Source organism: Clytia hemisphaerica, unplaced genomic scaffold (assembly GCF_902728285.1).
Source record: "Clytia hemisphaerica strain Z4C2 unplaced genomic scaffold, Clytia hemisphaerica genome assembly, whole genome shotgun sequence".
Lineage (NCBI taxonomy): Eukaryota > Metazoa > Cnidaria > Hydrozoa > Leptothecata > Clytiidae > Clytia > Clytia hemisphaerica.
The window spans coordinates 1749885-1765499 of record NW_027104101.1 but is presented as its reverse complement, the minus strand read 5'-3'; the positions used below and the strand labels follow the sequence as shown (position 1 = coordinate 1765499).

The following is a 15615-nucleotide window of genomic DNA, read 5'->3' as shown; positions in this document are numbered from 1 at the left end:
GGAAAAATGGAAAAAAATATATTCCTTTACACCCCCTGGAAATACTTCCCGGATTACCCCCTGGATATGTTTGTCCCCCTTGTATGGATATAAAATGGAATGGCCCATTTTGAATAGTAGCAATCACTAGAATTCTTGTTATTAAATTTTGAGTCCATTCTTTACTATTGTCTACATCATCATTACAACAAGTCTTTTCTAATAAATTTCACAATCTGGAAAACTTCTCAGTAATCAAATAAATAACAATGGAAGAACAATGAAATAAAATGTTGGGTAAAATTTATATTTACATTATATATCAACCAATCCGTCTTGTTTTCATGCTATAAATTTGACGATGACACATTCTACAGTACACCACCCCTTCCTTCATAGTCAAGTAGAATTACTTCATGCTTCTTCATTGAAAGATGATATAACAGCCCCGTTTCACAGACTGGTACTGCCCCATACATAGTTTCCTCCTAGGTCAGTCCCCCAGAAATGTTAAACTGCCCAGTTGCCAACCCTCCCCCTGATAAAAAAGCAATGCAATTCTCGATTTCTACTTTTTCTTTTGCCCCCCCCCCCCCACCTTCGGAAAATCTCTCCCCCTAACAGAAAGGGGGGAGGAAACTATGGCCCCACTGGAAAGTGTCGCCAAAATATTGTTGAATTGGTTTTGATTTCATCCTCATTTCAAATTCAATGGAAAAATGCACACCAAAACCATCCTCACTGGATTTTTCGACTTACGATTTCTTTAGAATTTATATCCCAATTGAGATCTCTAGTAGATTTTTTGCTTTGTCTCCGTTTAAAGATTTAACCCTGTTTTTTCTTCTCCCCAGTGGCATTATAGTGCTATCTAGAGACAAACTGCTTTGATTGTTCACTATACCCTAGATGCTAACTAATAAAATACAGCGCAATAAAAACTCAATCTGCAATCACCGAAGGATTTCCTTTTTTATAATTCCGCTATATCATAGTCCGTATAAAAAAACCCGGTCTGGAAGCCTTTTGTTTCATTCCATTGTTTCTCACTTGAACTTGCGTTGAGAAATCAGTTGTTTGCTCACCTTTTGATTATGTGATTGAATTTTAAACCAATCCCAAGATAGTTCTTGAAGTACTTGGTAACGTGATCAAAAGCTGAGCAAATCGATTTTTGTCCTTTGATAATAACAAAGGAAAAAGCTAACAAAAAGTTAAAACCATAGTGTTTTTTATAAGGACTATGGCTATATAGAGGAACAGGTGTCCCGTGACTGGTTAGATAATACTAATCTCCGAATCGTATTTTGCAATAGGTTCTCATTGGTGACCTTGGTAACCTTTTTAAAACGAGGTCGACACATGAAAATCGTCTTTGGTCGGGTCGTCGAGTCCATGGTCAGAGCCAGTAGTAGGGTCACTGTCTTTATTTTTGTGCGTTCCTTCTTCAAGCTCATTTTCAACAATAATCGCACTTTCATCTTTCTTCTGTTTGCAAGGCGTGTTGTCCTGTGACGGCATCATTTCCTGTGACGTCATCGAGTCTTCGAATCGTTCAGCAATGACGTCGTTTTCTTCTTTGAATGTTTTTATTTTAGCAGCAAGTGTTTCAACCGTCCCGTTGATCAGCTCCTTGAGTTGGTTCAATGAGCTCTGTCGAGATAATGTTGACCGCTTTTTAACAACTGGACTATTATTGTTACTTCCGTACGGTCCGTTCGACCCGTTCTTTTCTTTCTGCTTCTCTCGTGCAGCGTTCAGTAATTCAATCTATGGGAAATGTTATATGGAAAATCATACCTCAAGTTAATTGAGGTAAATTAAAAGTGTATGGGTGAATCTGTGCAATTTCTTAGATAATTGGTATTGGAGGCTCCAAAGCCTTAAAAACGTGTATAAAGCCTAAAATACCCTAGTTTTGCCCTAATAATAAGAACATAATAAGAAAATTTTAGGCTCAAATCGTCGAGTCTCGTAAAAAATTTACTGTAAAATGTACATTTTGTTTGTTTTATATCGCAATTGCAGGATACCCTTAACTGTCAATGAGTGTACATTTTTATTCGTTTTATACCGCGATTGCAGGATAACCAAGACTCTCAATGAGTGTACATTCTTATTGCAGGATACCCTCAACTGAACAAACATACCGTTTGTGTGATATTCATCAATTGGTTTAAAGCAGCTTGTTCAAGTATGGGTCTCACTTCAGGGTACTGTATCAATAATGTTGCTAAAGTCTTGTAGGAAAGTGAGAATAAATCACATGTTGTTCGGGCTTCAACTGTTATGATGTGTTTTGTATCATCTGTTAACATACAAATATCTGTGAAAAGATTAAAAAAAGAAGCATTACAGTGACTGCCCTCTGACTTTTACAAGTCCTGGACTAAGCTATATCCTATCCGCCATCTTTGATCGAATTATTTTATGAAAGTGGTACCTGCAAACCAAAGAATCCATTGCAACGTTAAAACTTTCCACTCTTAATGCATTACACCGCTACACACTTATTTTCATAAGAACAAACTATATAAGAACACAAGGCTTCGATGGCTAAAATATTAAGAACAAGTTAAGAACATTTTCAGGCTCTGTGGACTCTAAAATGCCTTATTTCTTAGAAAAATGAACAAAAAACTCGAAAAAAGGAACATGTTAAGAACATTTTAGGCTTAAAACTCAAAAATTAAGAACATCCGAAGGTTTCAAAAATTGTGGATGCTCTTATAAAAAAAACGTGTACACTGTGAACTCACGGTAATTTCAAAATGGCATTTTTTTTAGGAATTAAGGACCAGACGCATAAAATAACTTCTTGCCTCCGAAATATTCGCCTCCTTTAAGTTGATAAATCAATCTTCCCTTCACTGAAACATCTAAACATCCTTTGCGCACGAAAAACATCTCATCGCCTGTTGTTCCCTCTTTGATTACTGCATCTCCACTCAGGTAAACGTCAAATGTTAACCTAGAAAGATTGAATTAAGTGAAAATGTAGATACAGTTTTAAGTCTCAACTCTAACACAAGATTTTTTCGTTTTTTTTCAATTGTTCTTATCATATTCTTAATTGAAGAAAATGGAAAATTGTCTTCGTACTTTTTTTGGTGGTCAATGTTATTTTAAGGTCCATGTTAGGTTCATAACATAACGTTATTCGTTTAGAAACAACTACACTCATTTTTTATAAGAACCAGTACATTTTTGTTGAGGCTGTTTTTATTTTGTTTGGCATTATGAGCCTCAAATTGAAGTATTTTAGGATTTATACCCAATTTACTACGTTGACCCCAAAATTGCTTGAAATTGAATAATTTAAGGCTCAGCATTGTTCTTAAATTGTTCTTATTTTTTAGGGATTTTGAGCCCTCATTGTTCTTATAAAATTGTTTTTTTATAAAAGAAAAGTGTAGAGGCTTTACCTGTCGAGCACAGCAGTGACAAAATGTGGTGATGCAGCTTTTAAGAACGGGACACTTTCAACCAAGTCTTTGCAGGTGTGGTGCACGATTTCCTGTAGAGAGAAATTTGTTCAAAAGTGTAAATATCCAGTGCAACTTGTTATTTGTGGGCACCATTGGAGTGTTAAAAAGTGTCCTCTTTTACACTTTTAAAAGGGTTTGTAGGAAATAGTACATAAACGTTTTATTTTTACAAGAACTCTCAAAATGTTTGGAAGCTTTCTTAACTTTTTGGCTTTTAATCTTAAAAAATGCTGAAAATGTTCTTAAAATATTCTTAATCTCACCATTTTGATAGTAATTTTTCTAAGACATTGGCTGTTTTAGGTCTTTTAGAGGCCATAAATTCTTTAAATGTTCTTAACTTGTTCTTGATAATACGTATAGTTTAGTCTTATAAAGAATGTGTTTTTTTGTATTGTCTTTTTAATCAAAACCGTGACTTGTGACTTGTATAGCCGTGATAGCCGACAAGTATTTGAAGAAAAATAATATTATCAGTTTTCAGCAAAATCGGGACGATGGTAAGTGAAAGTTTGAGCCTGAATGTGACAGACCGATTCCAAAGTTAAGAACTTTTCTTAAAATAATAAAACAAGATGGAAATTTTATCCCTAGGAAAATTAAGATTAGATCGCTGCGAGCAGGGTTCGAACCTGCGCGGGTAGAACCCATTAGATTTCAAGTCTAACGCCTTAACCACTCGGCCATCACAGCTTGCTTTAATATGGAGAGTTAGATTTAAAAATAATTGAATATCTCTATAGCAACCGTGCAAATGCCTTTCAAAGAATTTCTTTACAGCTTGTTGATTGATACAAGAAACTTGATTGACAGCTCTTTGAGATTATGATCTAGCTTGTTTGCTATTTTTTTTTCCCATCGTAAAGTACCGATAACATTTAGAAATAAGTTATCGTGTTACTTTGGGGAGATAAAACCTTTTTTGGAAGTTCATGTTCCCTTCCTGAAAGAATTCTTTTTGTATTTTTGAGAAGTCTGTTTTGTATTTTTGAAGGAAATCCTTTTTTTGCTATTTTTTCGCACGAAAGTCTTTTTGTATTTTTGAATTAAAGTTTTTTTGTATTTTTGAAGGAAATATGTTACTGTGTTACTTCAAAGGAAAGTTTGTTTTTTACAAATTTTTTGTATTTTTAAAGGAAAATTTGTTGATGTAAATATTTTAAAGAATGAAAAGCAAGGATTCCATATCAAAACTACATTAGATATAATCCAAAACCTAAAGAGAGATTTGGGTTCAAATATAGAAATCTTAGGGAATAAAGTTCGTTTCAGCGAAAGAGGGACTTGAAGAATCATGTATGAGAAGTGAAAGAGAGTTTTTTTAGAGTTTCTTGCCAAATATTTACCCTGCCAGTATACTGTTTGGCTTGAGTTTGTCAGAGTAGTTCAGTAGAGTTAATATTCTAAGTAAGTAATAGAGAGTTATTATGAGAGTTATGAGAAACTTTTCATCATTTTTAGAGGGTTTCAAGTTTTATTGATACATCAATCTAATTTGATTGCTTAATCGGGAAATCGGGGAAACCTTCCTCTGTAGATTAACGTCCGTTTTTAGGCCAGTCTTTCACACCTATACTTACTTCTCTCAAAGGCTTTCCAATGACCGACATGATTGCTTGTTCGTCGAAAAATCTTCCTTGATGATACTTATGTTCAAAATAATTTGAAATTCTTTTCTTTATTTCTGGAGGAACATTTCGGTGATGCATATATTCTTCTATTTGTTTGATCTAAGAGGTTGGAAATTGAATTGGATTTATTCAAATTTAAATCAACATAGATCAATTATCTTAAAGTTCAGCGAGGTACCAAAAGAGGCTTTTTCATCTCCAACTTCTACGAAATTCTCCAAATTTTGAACAATCTTGCCTGGTTTATTGTTTTAAAGTCATTTTTCGGAGGTGAAAATTGAATTGGATTTATTCAAATTTTACCCAACAGATATCTATTATCCTGTCCTGATACTGTGTTTAAAATCCAGCGAGGTGCGAAAGATTCTTTTCCATTTCATAATTAAACGAACTGAGTCCATCAAATTTGAACAACTTTGCCTAATTTGTTGTTTTAAATTTAAAGTCCTTTTTCGGTTGAGAGGAATAACTTGCTTTTAACACTATAAACTTTAATTGGGTAAATTTACGCTGGGATTAAATTTCGCGGATTTGGGTGTCATTCGCGAAATCATTCTGAACAAAACTCAAAAAATGTCGAATAACTACTTGTGAAATGTTAACTGGCATCAACGAAGCGCTAATAATGCGTATTTCGGTATAATTTGGCAGTAAAAAGACACAAAATCATGAAAATATTGTCTCCTTAATGTCATCTGCGAAATCAAGTCTCCCCGAAATCTTAAAATTTCGCGGATGAGCTCAACCGCGAAAATTAATCCCCGCAAAAATCTATCCCATTAAAGTTATCAATTTAAATCAATACATAAGACGAAAGCAAGTCCGAAAAACGACATCTTGGCTCCTTGATACTCAAAGAAAGACAAAATGTTTAAATCTCAAAAACTTGTTTTCGGCTTATTTTATCTGAAGTTATCAGCTGGTCATGGCTTAAAGAAATACCTTTTCCTGGTAAGTAGATTTGGAAGAATCTCTTTGAATAATAAACGCCATTGAATGAGCAATAAAAAGGGCGTAGAATGTTGCCCCTGTCACCATACTGAAAATTGTTATTAACGCCTCATCTAGAAGGGCGGGAATATAACGCCCGTACCCAATACAAAGCATATGTGATAATGTCTTGAATAACGCCCAACCGTATTGAACGTACCATGGTTCGTTCTAAGGAATAAAAATCTAAACTTAAATTGAGACAGGGGATTTTTATGACCTAAAAATTCTCACTATCGACCTGTATGTTATTAGTAACTATCGAACTTGACCAAAATATGACATTATACCTGACCATGTTAAGCATTTTACAAAGCTTTCACGGATGCTAAAAATCCATGCTTTTCGCACGTCAAAATATCAATAATCAAAAAATTTACAACGAAAAATACACCCCTGTGTTACAGACCCGGTGGGTTACTCAACCCACTGGAAAATTCGATCAAAATTTCGTTCCCGGTGAAAAAAAATACACTACCCTACAGCCCCACCCCACTGGTAAATTGATTTTGATTTCATCTACATCCGCAATTTAATGTAAGAAGCCTGGAGCAACAGATCCATCACCGTTTGGATTTTGACAGAAATTTTTATCCCCGCTGTAGGAAAAAATTCCACCGGGTTTGTGAGACAAGGGTGGACAAATAAACATCCCAATCGCCACGAAAATACTTACTCACCACGATTTTACATTCTTGGACCCAGCATTTTTCTGGGAAATCTTGAAGCATGGGTACTAAGAAATGCAAGCAACCATTCCAGTGGGCAACCATTAACATCATACACACAAGCTTGATATAACGAATAAAGCCTGTGGTCACACAATAAACCTGTGAATCAAAAAAGAAGGTGAATACAGTCTAAAAGTAGAAGGCATTGAGTTTAAAGCTAGATTTTAAAAGGGCCTAGAGGGGAGTCTCTAATAGTGAAGCCGTAAAATGAAATTATCACTATCAGCCAATCAAAATTATAAGAGTTTTGTATGAAAAGTATGATATTTGAACGAATACAAACCTCTTCGTATTGTGCAATGCCACGTATGATGCGCGATAAACGTAACAATTTTAGTAGGTTGAGTAGTTTGGCGACTTTCAAGAACTTTAATGCTCTTGAGGCGCCTTTCAATCCAAGAGTAACATTCTGCCCTGATACTGCTAATAAAATGTAGTGCAGTGGCAATGAACTTATTAAATCAAGTGTAAACCAAGTCTTTAAGTAACTAAAGAAAGAAAGGAAATCTATTTGGTGACTTCTCTCAACAGATATCATGTAAAAATACTACAATCGGTGCCATAACATATCGGCACTTTTGGCTAATTTACCATATTTCGAAAATTGAAGTTCGAGCGAGAATGTCAATTTCAGGCCTTCAACTTGATTTCAACGATTATTTCGATCTGGGAGGGATTTATTGGTTTCTAGGCTACATTTCAATCCCTACTGGACCATTTTTGAACTTTTGGATCCTCAGATCCTAAGGTCGTCTTAAGTCTAGCGTTAAAAATCTACCCTTCCAACCTACTTTAGAGCACTTGCAAATCGATTGTGGTTTCAAAACACCCCGGTGGATTTCCTTTTTGTGCCAAGTATTTTGTCACCGATTGTAGATAGTTTGCACTTGAGAGAATTAATTGCACACTCTAGTTACTTAGTGACAGTGTCAGTGAAGGATGCTAAATAACAAACACAGATTCCGTATTACGAAAAAATCAAGAAAGCTTTCGTAAAGGACGCTCGATTATTCGACTTTCTGCCCTATTTGTGCCTTTTTATAAGCTCAATTTTTCAATGAAAACCTCTGGAAGGTTTTTCGCACTCTTTTTTTAATTTCTATAATGTAAAAGGCCTTTCTAGTATAACATATGACATAGCTGTAGAATATATTTCGATTTCTCAAGTGTTTCACGCATTGAGTTTCAAGCCCGAAGGGCTAGAGGCGAGACTCCTGGATGGGAAATGAAAGCACTTATTTCCCATCTAGGCGGTGCGTAGTTCTTACACAAACGCCGGATTGAAACTAAAATCTATCGTTAGATTTTAAAAAATGTAGTCCTCCAAAACAAAGGAACCACTATATACAATCTGTTGCCATGATTACGGCGCGTTCTATGCGCGTTTTGGAAGGGAAATAAGTGGCTTCAATTTCTCTTGCCTGAGAAAGGTTAAAGTTTCGCCTCTATATTGAATCTCATGTTTCACGGTTAAGTAAGAATTTCAAAATTTGATATTTTTGACAGAAATAAGAATTGAAAAAAAAAACTTACTGTATTGCAATCTTCTTATGGCCTAACTCAAATTCATGTTTTTCTTTTCTCAAATGATACCCTGTCCGAAAATTCAATATGATATCAACCATACATAGAGTGTCCGAAATAACGTGAAAACTGATCAATGAGTTATCATCAAAGAAAGCGATATCCAAGGGGAGTACCATCATGTTAAGAACTAACATTGTCATTATAAGTAGGTCCCAGTACTGCCTGAAATTAAAAAAAAACTTTCTAATAAAAACTTTTCCTGTTCAACAGGCTACATTTTTGTCAATTTTCCTAAGAAAATAGGTGTTTTAGTGTCTGCAAAGCCCGGGGGGGGGGCAGCTGGGCAAAAGGACCGACGGGTATGTGCGGGTCCTAAGGGTACCTTTTCCAATATGTTTAAAATGCACTGTAAGGGTCGGAAAAACTAGAGATGCACTGTAAGGGTAGAAATTTCTTGAAAAATCTAGATATTTTGACCAAAAATGCTAGAATTTTGACCATTTTTTGCACGAAAGGGATCGAAAATTTGGGGGAAAATGCACTCTAAGGGTATGATTTTCACTGATTTTTGCTGCACTGTAAGGGTGCAATTTTAAAAGCCAATTTTTGGCCCGCACATACCGCCAGTCCGCAAACCCAGTGCCCCCCCGGGCTGCAAAGCCTTAAAATGTTCTTAACTTGCTCTGAATATTTTGGCCAACAAACCTTTATGTTCTTATAAAGCTTCTTCTTATAAAAAACGTGTATTTGACTACTACAGCGAAAATCCGCTTCAGACTTGTACAACTAATTTGATTGATCTGTTAAGGGCTCTGACCATAGTCAGAAAATTGATTTTAGTATCAGGACATAAAAGTTATGTTTTAGATTCTTTAACACTTTTAACAAAGAATTGCCTTTATAAATTGCTTTTTAATCAAATCCCTTAAGAGTAATCAAGAATTTAATTGCAAAAATGACGTTATGAACTTTAAAAAGACGTTAATAATATGTTGCATCACCTTCTTTTATAAAAAGTGCTAAGTTTTAATGGGTAATTAACCTTTTTGTTTCGAACTTTTTTCAAACTGTCCGCAAAGAATTGAACTATTCTAAATTTTGCGGAAAATCTTTCTAAAAAGATGTGTCAAAAGTTATGACTGTTTTTGAAAGCAAAATCCAGATGAAAAATTGATGAAAAACCACTATTTTGAAGATTTCGCGACAAAGAAGCATTTACAAAAATTTTCCGCAAAAATTTTTATTGTTCGGTAAAAGATACACCATCTACTGCGAAAGTTTTTTCAAAATGTTTTTTCTTCGCCGAAACTAAGCTCTTCAAAGTTGAAATACTCTTCCTCGCAAAAGTCTTCATTTTCTTCTTCATCAAACTTTTTCAATGCAATTTTTGGATTTTCAGATTTGGAATAGTTTGTCTAACAGAAAATGTATAACATGCCATAGTTTTGTTGGTTACATCAGTCAGAAAACACATTTTAAACACGGCAATTATGAAAAATTCACTATGGTCAGAGCCCTTAATATAGTGGAAACTCGATAACCCGGACATGCACAGGGTACACAAATTTGTTCGAAATATGGAAATTCGAGTTAATTTCAAATTTTTAAGTTATAGAGGTTAGAGTTCAAGACTCCATTGTATTTGTTAGAATTTACAGTTTCTTGTAAAAAGAGAATGCTTATAAAGCATAAGAAACCCTCTGTCAGACTTTGTCGGATTTTAAAATTTTATTTTTTCGCTTTTCAAGGGAATTATCTGGAAAACAGGTTTTTTTACTAAACAGAAATCATAAAAAACGATTCTAATCCTTTTTTGGTCAAGAATTTTGATCGTTTTTGGAGACAAATATATTTACGGGGATCACTTCAATCATAATTTATGATTAAGGGCGATGAAATAACAGTTTTTCGTCTGGTTACTTTTGAATAATTTCTTAATTCACTAAAAAAAGCTTTCATTTAAACTGGGAAATTATAAACTTGGCGACCGATGGAGTTACTAAAATTTACGAAAAAGTCATATCCTAAAGGGGACGAAAAATCTTCAAATTTGGTCCAAAAGGGACACGTCCCTCATTGCTTAATTATATAATTGGTTACAGCCTTTACTTCCCATCCCATAACGAATGTTGCCTAAGCATTTCTTTCGTATTTCATGAATCTATCCGCTTTTTTTACCGTCTATACCGGCAAAATAGATTTTTCTGCTGCGTACAAATGCGTAGACAATACACTATACAGTCTAGCCTTGACCGCCTGACAGGCTTAAGTTACTTTAAAATCTCTGTCATCATACCCTTGCAGCCCGGGGGGCAGCTGGGCAAAAGGACCGACGGGTATGTGCGGGTCCTAAGGGTACCTTTTCCAATATGTTTATAAATGCACTGTAAGGGTCGGAAAAACTAGAGATGCACTGTAAGGGTAGAAATTTCAGAAAATTCTTGAAAAATCTAGATATTTTGACCAAAAATGCTAGAATTTTGACCATTTTTTGCACGAAAGGGATCGAAAATTTGGGGGAAAATGCACTCTAAGGGTACGATTTTCACTTATTTTCCTGCACTGTAAGGGTGCAATTTTAAAAGCCTATTTTTGGCCCGCACATACCGTCAGTCCGCAAACCCAGTGCGCCCCCCGGGCCTTGCAGTCGACCAGAAAGATTTTCCAAAAATCTCGTAACCTTTTCCCGATTAAGTTTTTCCCTTCAAGAGATTTTATTTCGAATATATTTGTTCCTATATTTGTTTGATTTCAACAGGGTGAAAAATAGGTATTTACAAGATGGCGAATCGAATGTAGTTGAGCTGAGCGTTAAAACATTGATATTTTTCAACATTATTTCGTTGGTGTCGAAAGGTCCCTCATTTTTTAATGTATTTAAAATGAGTTAAAAAAATCTCCCCTATGAAACGTGATGGGAAAAAGTTATGAAATTTTCTAATAATTTTTCCTAAAATTTCGCAATAAATATGTAGAACTCTTCTAAAAATATCCAAAAGATCGAAAGCAGAGAAATTTAATCTGGAGACATTTTCATGAAGAAATTGACATTTTTTTGACGTTTTTCTTGAAAAACCACAAGAAAGGTTTTCTCTACTAAATAATCTTAAAAGGAAAAGAAGTGAGTAGATTGAAATATCCGTTTTGATATTAGCTCCTGCGGGTCGTTTATAGTGATCTATGATTAGCTAATGATCCATGTATTTATTTATTAATTCACGAGGCCCCCCAACTTACCCTCAATTCACGCAATCACGCAATTTTTTGTCGAAATTCACGCATTCACGCAAATTTTCCTTGAGTTTCACACAATTACCCGATTTTTCAGAAAATAAATCGGGGAAACATTGGAAAATCAAAAGAGCACATAAGCGAACGAAAAGAGCAAATGAGCGAATGAAAAGAGCGAACGAGCGAAGGAAAAGAGCGTATGAGCGAACCGAAAGAGCGAGTAAAAGAGCGAACCGAAAGAAAAGAGCGAATGAAAAGAGCGCATCATAATGAAAAAAGAGCGCATAAAAATTGCACTTATGGCAGCTATGGCGTTCGCTATTATATTCAGTTTTTAAGGGAAGTTTTTTACGAACGAAAAATGAAACTTTTTTAATTTTCAAATTTTGATTTGAGGTAGTATTCCATTCAAAAAACACATTGTGAATTTCAGACAAGGCTCAGTTTTATATTTTTCATTTCAGGCAGTTTTATGCCTAAAATTTTACTAAAAAATATTCTATTCATTTTTCATGTCCTTTCCCCTTCTCCACTTAACATTCTATAGAAATTGAAATTTGCCTGTATATTTTACAGGTAAACTCTTTCTTAGCCTCAATTATTCGTATATTTTGTGATGTGCAGGCTAAATAATTCTAAAAATATTCCCAAATGAGAATTCAAGAACTAAATTCTGGGGTATTTAAAATTACAGAGTTGTCTCTTGCCTCTTTCTTTCCAAGAAAAGTCTATTTTGGCACAAGAAATTCACACCCTATATTTAAGAAAGTAAGAAAAGGGGTTCTTGCTTTTTTTATTTTAAAATAAAATCCAAGAACCTTTTTTTCTCTTTATTGAAATACTAATTTTTGTGTCATGTATAATTTGTCAATAAAAATATTTTTTTTTCGTTTTCTTGACATCCTCTACTGACTGTGTTTTGTCTTGACTTTTAAGGTTTTTTACTCCCCCCATACGGTTTTTTTACAAATGCACGCTTTTTTATTAAGAATCATTAAGGTTTTGGTTATCTGGAAGTTTTTAATTTGTTCCTAACTATGATTAGGTTATACGCGTTTTTTATAAGAACATAAAAAGTTTGAAGCCTTCGGAGCTTCATGACTTTTTGAGTTTTAAGCTTTAAAATGTTGTTTTCACCATTTTTGAGTATTTTTGCTATTTTTTTAAGAAAAAGCCTGAAAATGTTCTTAACATTCCAGTCATCGCAGCCTTATGTTCAATAGTATCTCTTATGATTTTAATGACTTAGAAGGTCCTCCTTTTCTAATATAATTGTTCTTATAAAAAGAACAGATTAGATTTACACTGAGCATAAGCTATTCCTATCCGTGCTGTAATAGGTTTCGATTTTGAATATTTTTTTACCCTTTTTTGAAAATTAGTTCTCAACTTTTTATTGATTTATTCTTACTTTTTGTTTATCCCTTGAAACAAAAGGTAACTAAACCAGAGTTTTGTACCATAAGGAAAGTTGTGGCTAGTGAAAAATAAAACCCTAGCTTAAACCAGTGTGTTTCTTTCTTTACTATATAACTTGGTCTCAAATTGGAAAGCCGGTACTCGCCAAGATTCATTTTCAGAATTGGCTAAAAGAATACTCAAAATCACAATCACTTCGGATAGGAAGCTTATGCTTGGTAAAAATTTAATTGGCTCGTCCACCTTTTTTTATAAGAAGAATTTAGTGAGAAAAGAAAGCTCAAGCCGATACCCACCATTATCAGATTTGATTTCGGCTTTTTTTATACTTTCCAGAATAAGCGTATTCTTTGAAAAATGTGAAATTGAAAAATAGGGAAAAGAACCTGGCGTTTACAATGTGTCCCAAAAAAGGCGGACACAATTTTTATTTAAAGTTTTGAGACACACTGCACAATACATGTTTTCGGAGTGGTATCAAACGATATAAACTATAAACATGTGTGTTAGAACTGTCTTTCAACCCCATCATATCACTGCCAGATCGAAACGATTCGCTAGGTTCTTCTCTAAGCGACGGGACTTTTAGCGCATTACATTCATATCAATGAATAATTAACAAGGAGCTAATAATAGTGGGTATGAAAAAGCTGTACACGTTTTTTTATAAGAACATTCAAAATTTTTGAAGCCTTTGGATGTTTTAAGCTTCAAAATGTTTTTAACATGTTCTAATTTTCACCGTTTTTTTAGTAATTCTTGTCCATTTCCTAAGAAATCGGGTGTTTTAGAGTCCGCGAAGCCTTAAAATGTTCTTAACTTGTTCTTAGTATTTTTGCCATCGAAGCCTTATGTTCTTATATAGTTTGTTCTTATAAAAAACGTGTACTACACCTACCTTAGTTTACTGCAAGGGTGGATAACATAACCATACGATTTTGCTCTTTCAATTTCATACTGAACCCCTTTCTTGCCGCCAAAAAGTCTTGCGTTCACTGGCGTATCAGCTGGCCCCAAGAACTCCTGTATGAATTCTGCGGATGTTGTACGGCGTTGTGAGCCCTTCCGGCTCCCTTGCGTCGTACATCCATCCGACGCCGCCATACTATTTGGTTTAGTCCCAAATTTGAAATTTTTTCTTAATTTCGGAAATAACATATTATCGTCTGAATCACTGCTACGACTAATATCCAACGTCCAGCTTCGCGGTGGTGCGTCACTATTTACGCGATATAGCGTTTTTACGTCATACGTAACATGTTTACGCCTTCCATACTCTGATTGCGGTCGTCTGTCTATAGGAACTGAAGAGTTTCGATTATCATTTTGTGCCCCATTTTTATAAACTATAAAATCTCTCTTTTCTTGTCGTTTTTGTAGGTGGTTGAGGTTTGTGAAATTATCAATAACAAACGGCCCGTCGCCGTCACGTATCGGTTTCTCGCCGCTTAATGTTTTCCGTAGATTTTCTTTTTCCCGAGCAAATGAATTTTTCAATATAGCGTTATCGTAACTGAATGATTTCTTAACAGCGAATTTATTTTCTACAAAGCAATCTTCAAAAACATCATTATCAAATGAATTCTCAATAATACGTTCATGGGTCCTAGATCCACCATTAAATCTTGTATCTCCCGGTGCCGAGGACCTTTTGTTGATTTTTTGTTGACCAGAGTTATAACTACTGTACACTTGCTTTTGAGATGGATGATTATTCAGTAAAACTCGGTGAGCATTCCTTCCTTTTCTTTTTCTATGCTTTTTTGAAGAAGAAGTTGAAGTTGATGTCGTCTTTGTAGTTAAATTTGATGGAGAATTGAGGCAGATGTTACAACATAAAGAAGTCGAAGGAGAAGAAGAAAAATCGTCTGCTATACTCTCTGTTTCTTCTACTGAAGTTGTTGAATTTATATGTCCTCTGGTTCGTTGTTGTCGATCTTCCTGTAAAGAAGATGTAATATTTCTTCTCTTTTCGTCCGCAAAGTCTTCTTCTCGCTCAATATGACATTGGCATACCGCCCAAGACTTCTCATAAATCTCTTCTTTCCCCTTTCTCTCACTTTTACTTCTTTTTTCATTGTTCATCTTACTACTGTTTTCGTTTTTCTTGATATCATTATTTATTGTTGCTGTCATTTGCGTATTTTTCAATTCGTTATTCTTCTTTATTTTATCGGACATCTTTTTCATCCAATTCGTGTAGGATGAAACTTGAGTAAAATCTTGTTCCTCGGGCATGATTGTTTTTAGAATCCCCAAAAATTTACTTAAGGAACTAGAAACCAAAGCTCTTCAGTTTCGACGTGATAATAAAGTTCCTTCTTTCAATAAAAATCGTCTCGTCGATTTTAAAAAATTGATGGAAATTCTTTGATTTTTCGCTATAATATGAAGAGAAAAAAGTTCATATATATAGTCACGCCTATGAAATGACACGGGACTTTCTCTAAACTTTAATCTTTTTTTTTGTCATCGAATGAAATAATAAGATCAAAGAGAATTAATTGACGTCAAGTCGTCAAAACAACAGCAAAATGCATAAAAACAACATGACGTCAAATATTAAAAAAACCGATCATGAAAAAAAAGAAAAATTTAAACGGCTCATCAGAAAAAAAA

The 15615-nt window shown here is 34.5% G+C and overlaps 1 protein-coding gene and 1 non-coding gene across 2 annotated transcripts; both read right to left on the bottom strand.

Moving 5' to 3' along the window:
• Window positions 1–1204: 1204 nt before the first annotated feature.
• On the bottom strand, window positions 1205–15373 carry LOC136813065 (potassium/sodium hyperpolarization-activated cyclic nucleotide-gated channel 2-like). Its single transcript, XM_067069587.1, has 10 exons — window positions 13895–15373; window positions 8353–8568; window positions 7103–7307; window positions 6769–6918; window positions 6041–6259; window positions 5048–5197; window positions 3405–3496; window positions 2802–2950; window positions 2130–2305; window positions 1205–1749 (listed from the first exon to the last, which is right to left on the bottom strand). Exons 1-10 carry the CDS (start codon window positions 15232–15234, stop codon window positions 1324–1326), a joined length of 3123 nt encoding a protein of 1040 aa, XP_066925688.1. The 5' UTR covers window positions 15235–15373; the 3' UTR covers window positions 1205–1323.
• Window positions 4079–4160, bottom strand: Trnas-uga (transfer RNA serine (anticodon UGA)). Its single transcript has one exon. It is a non-coding gene; the product is annotated as a tRNA-Ser (tRNA).
• Window positions 15374–15615: the final 242 nt, after the last annotated feature.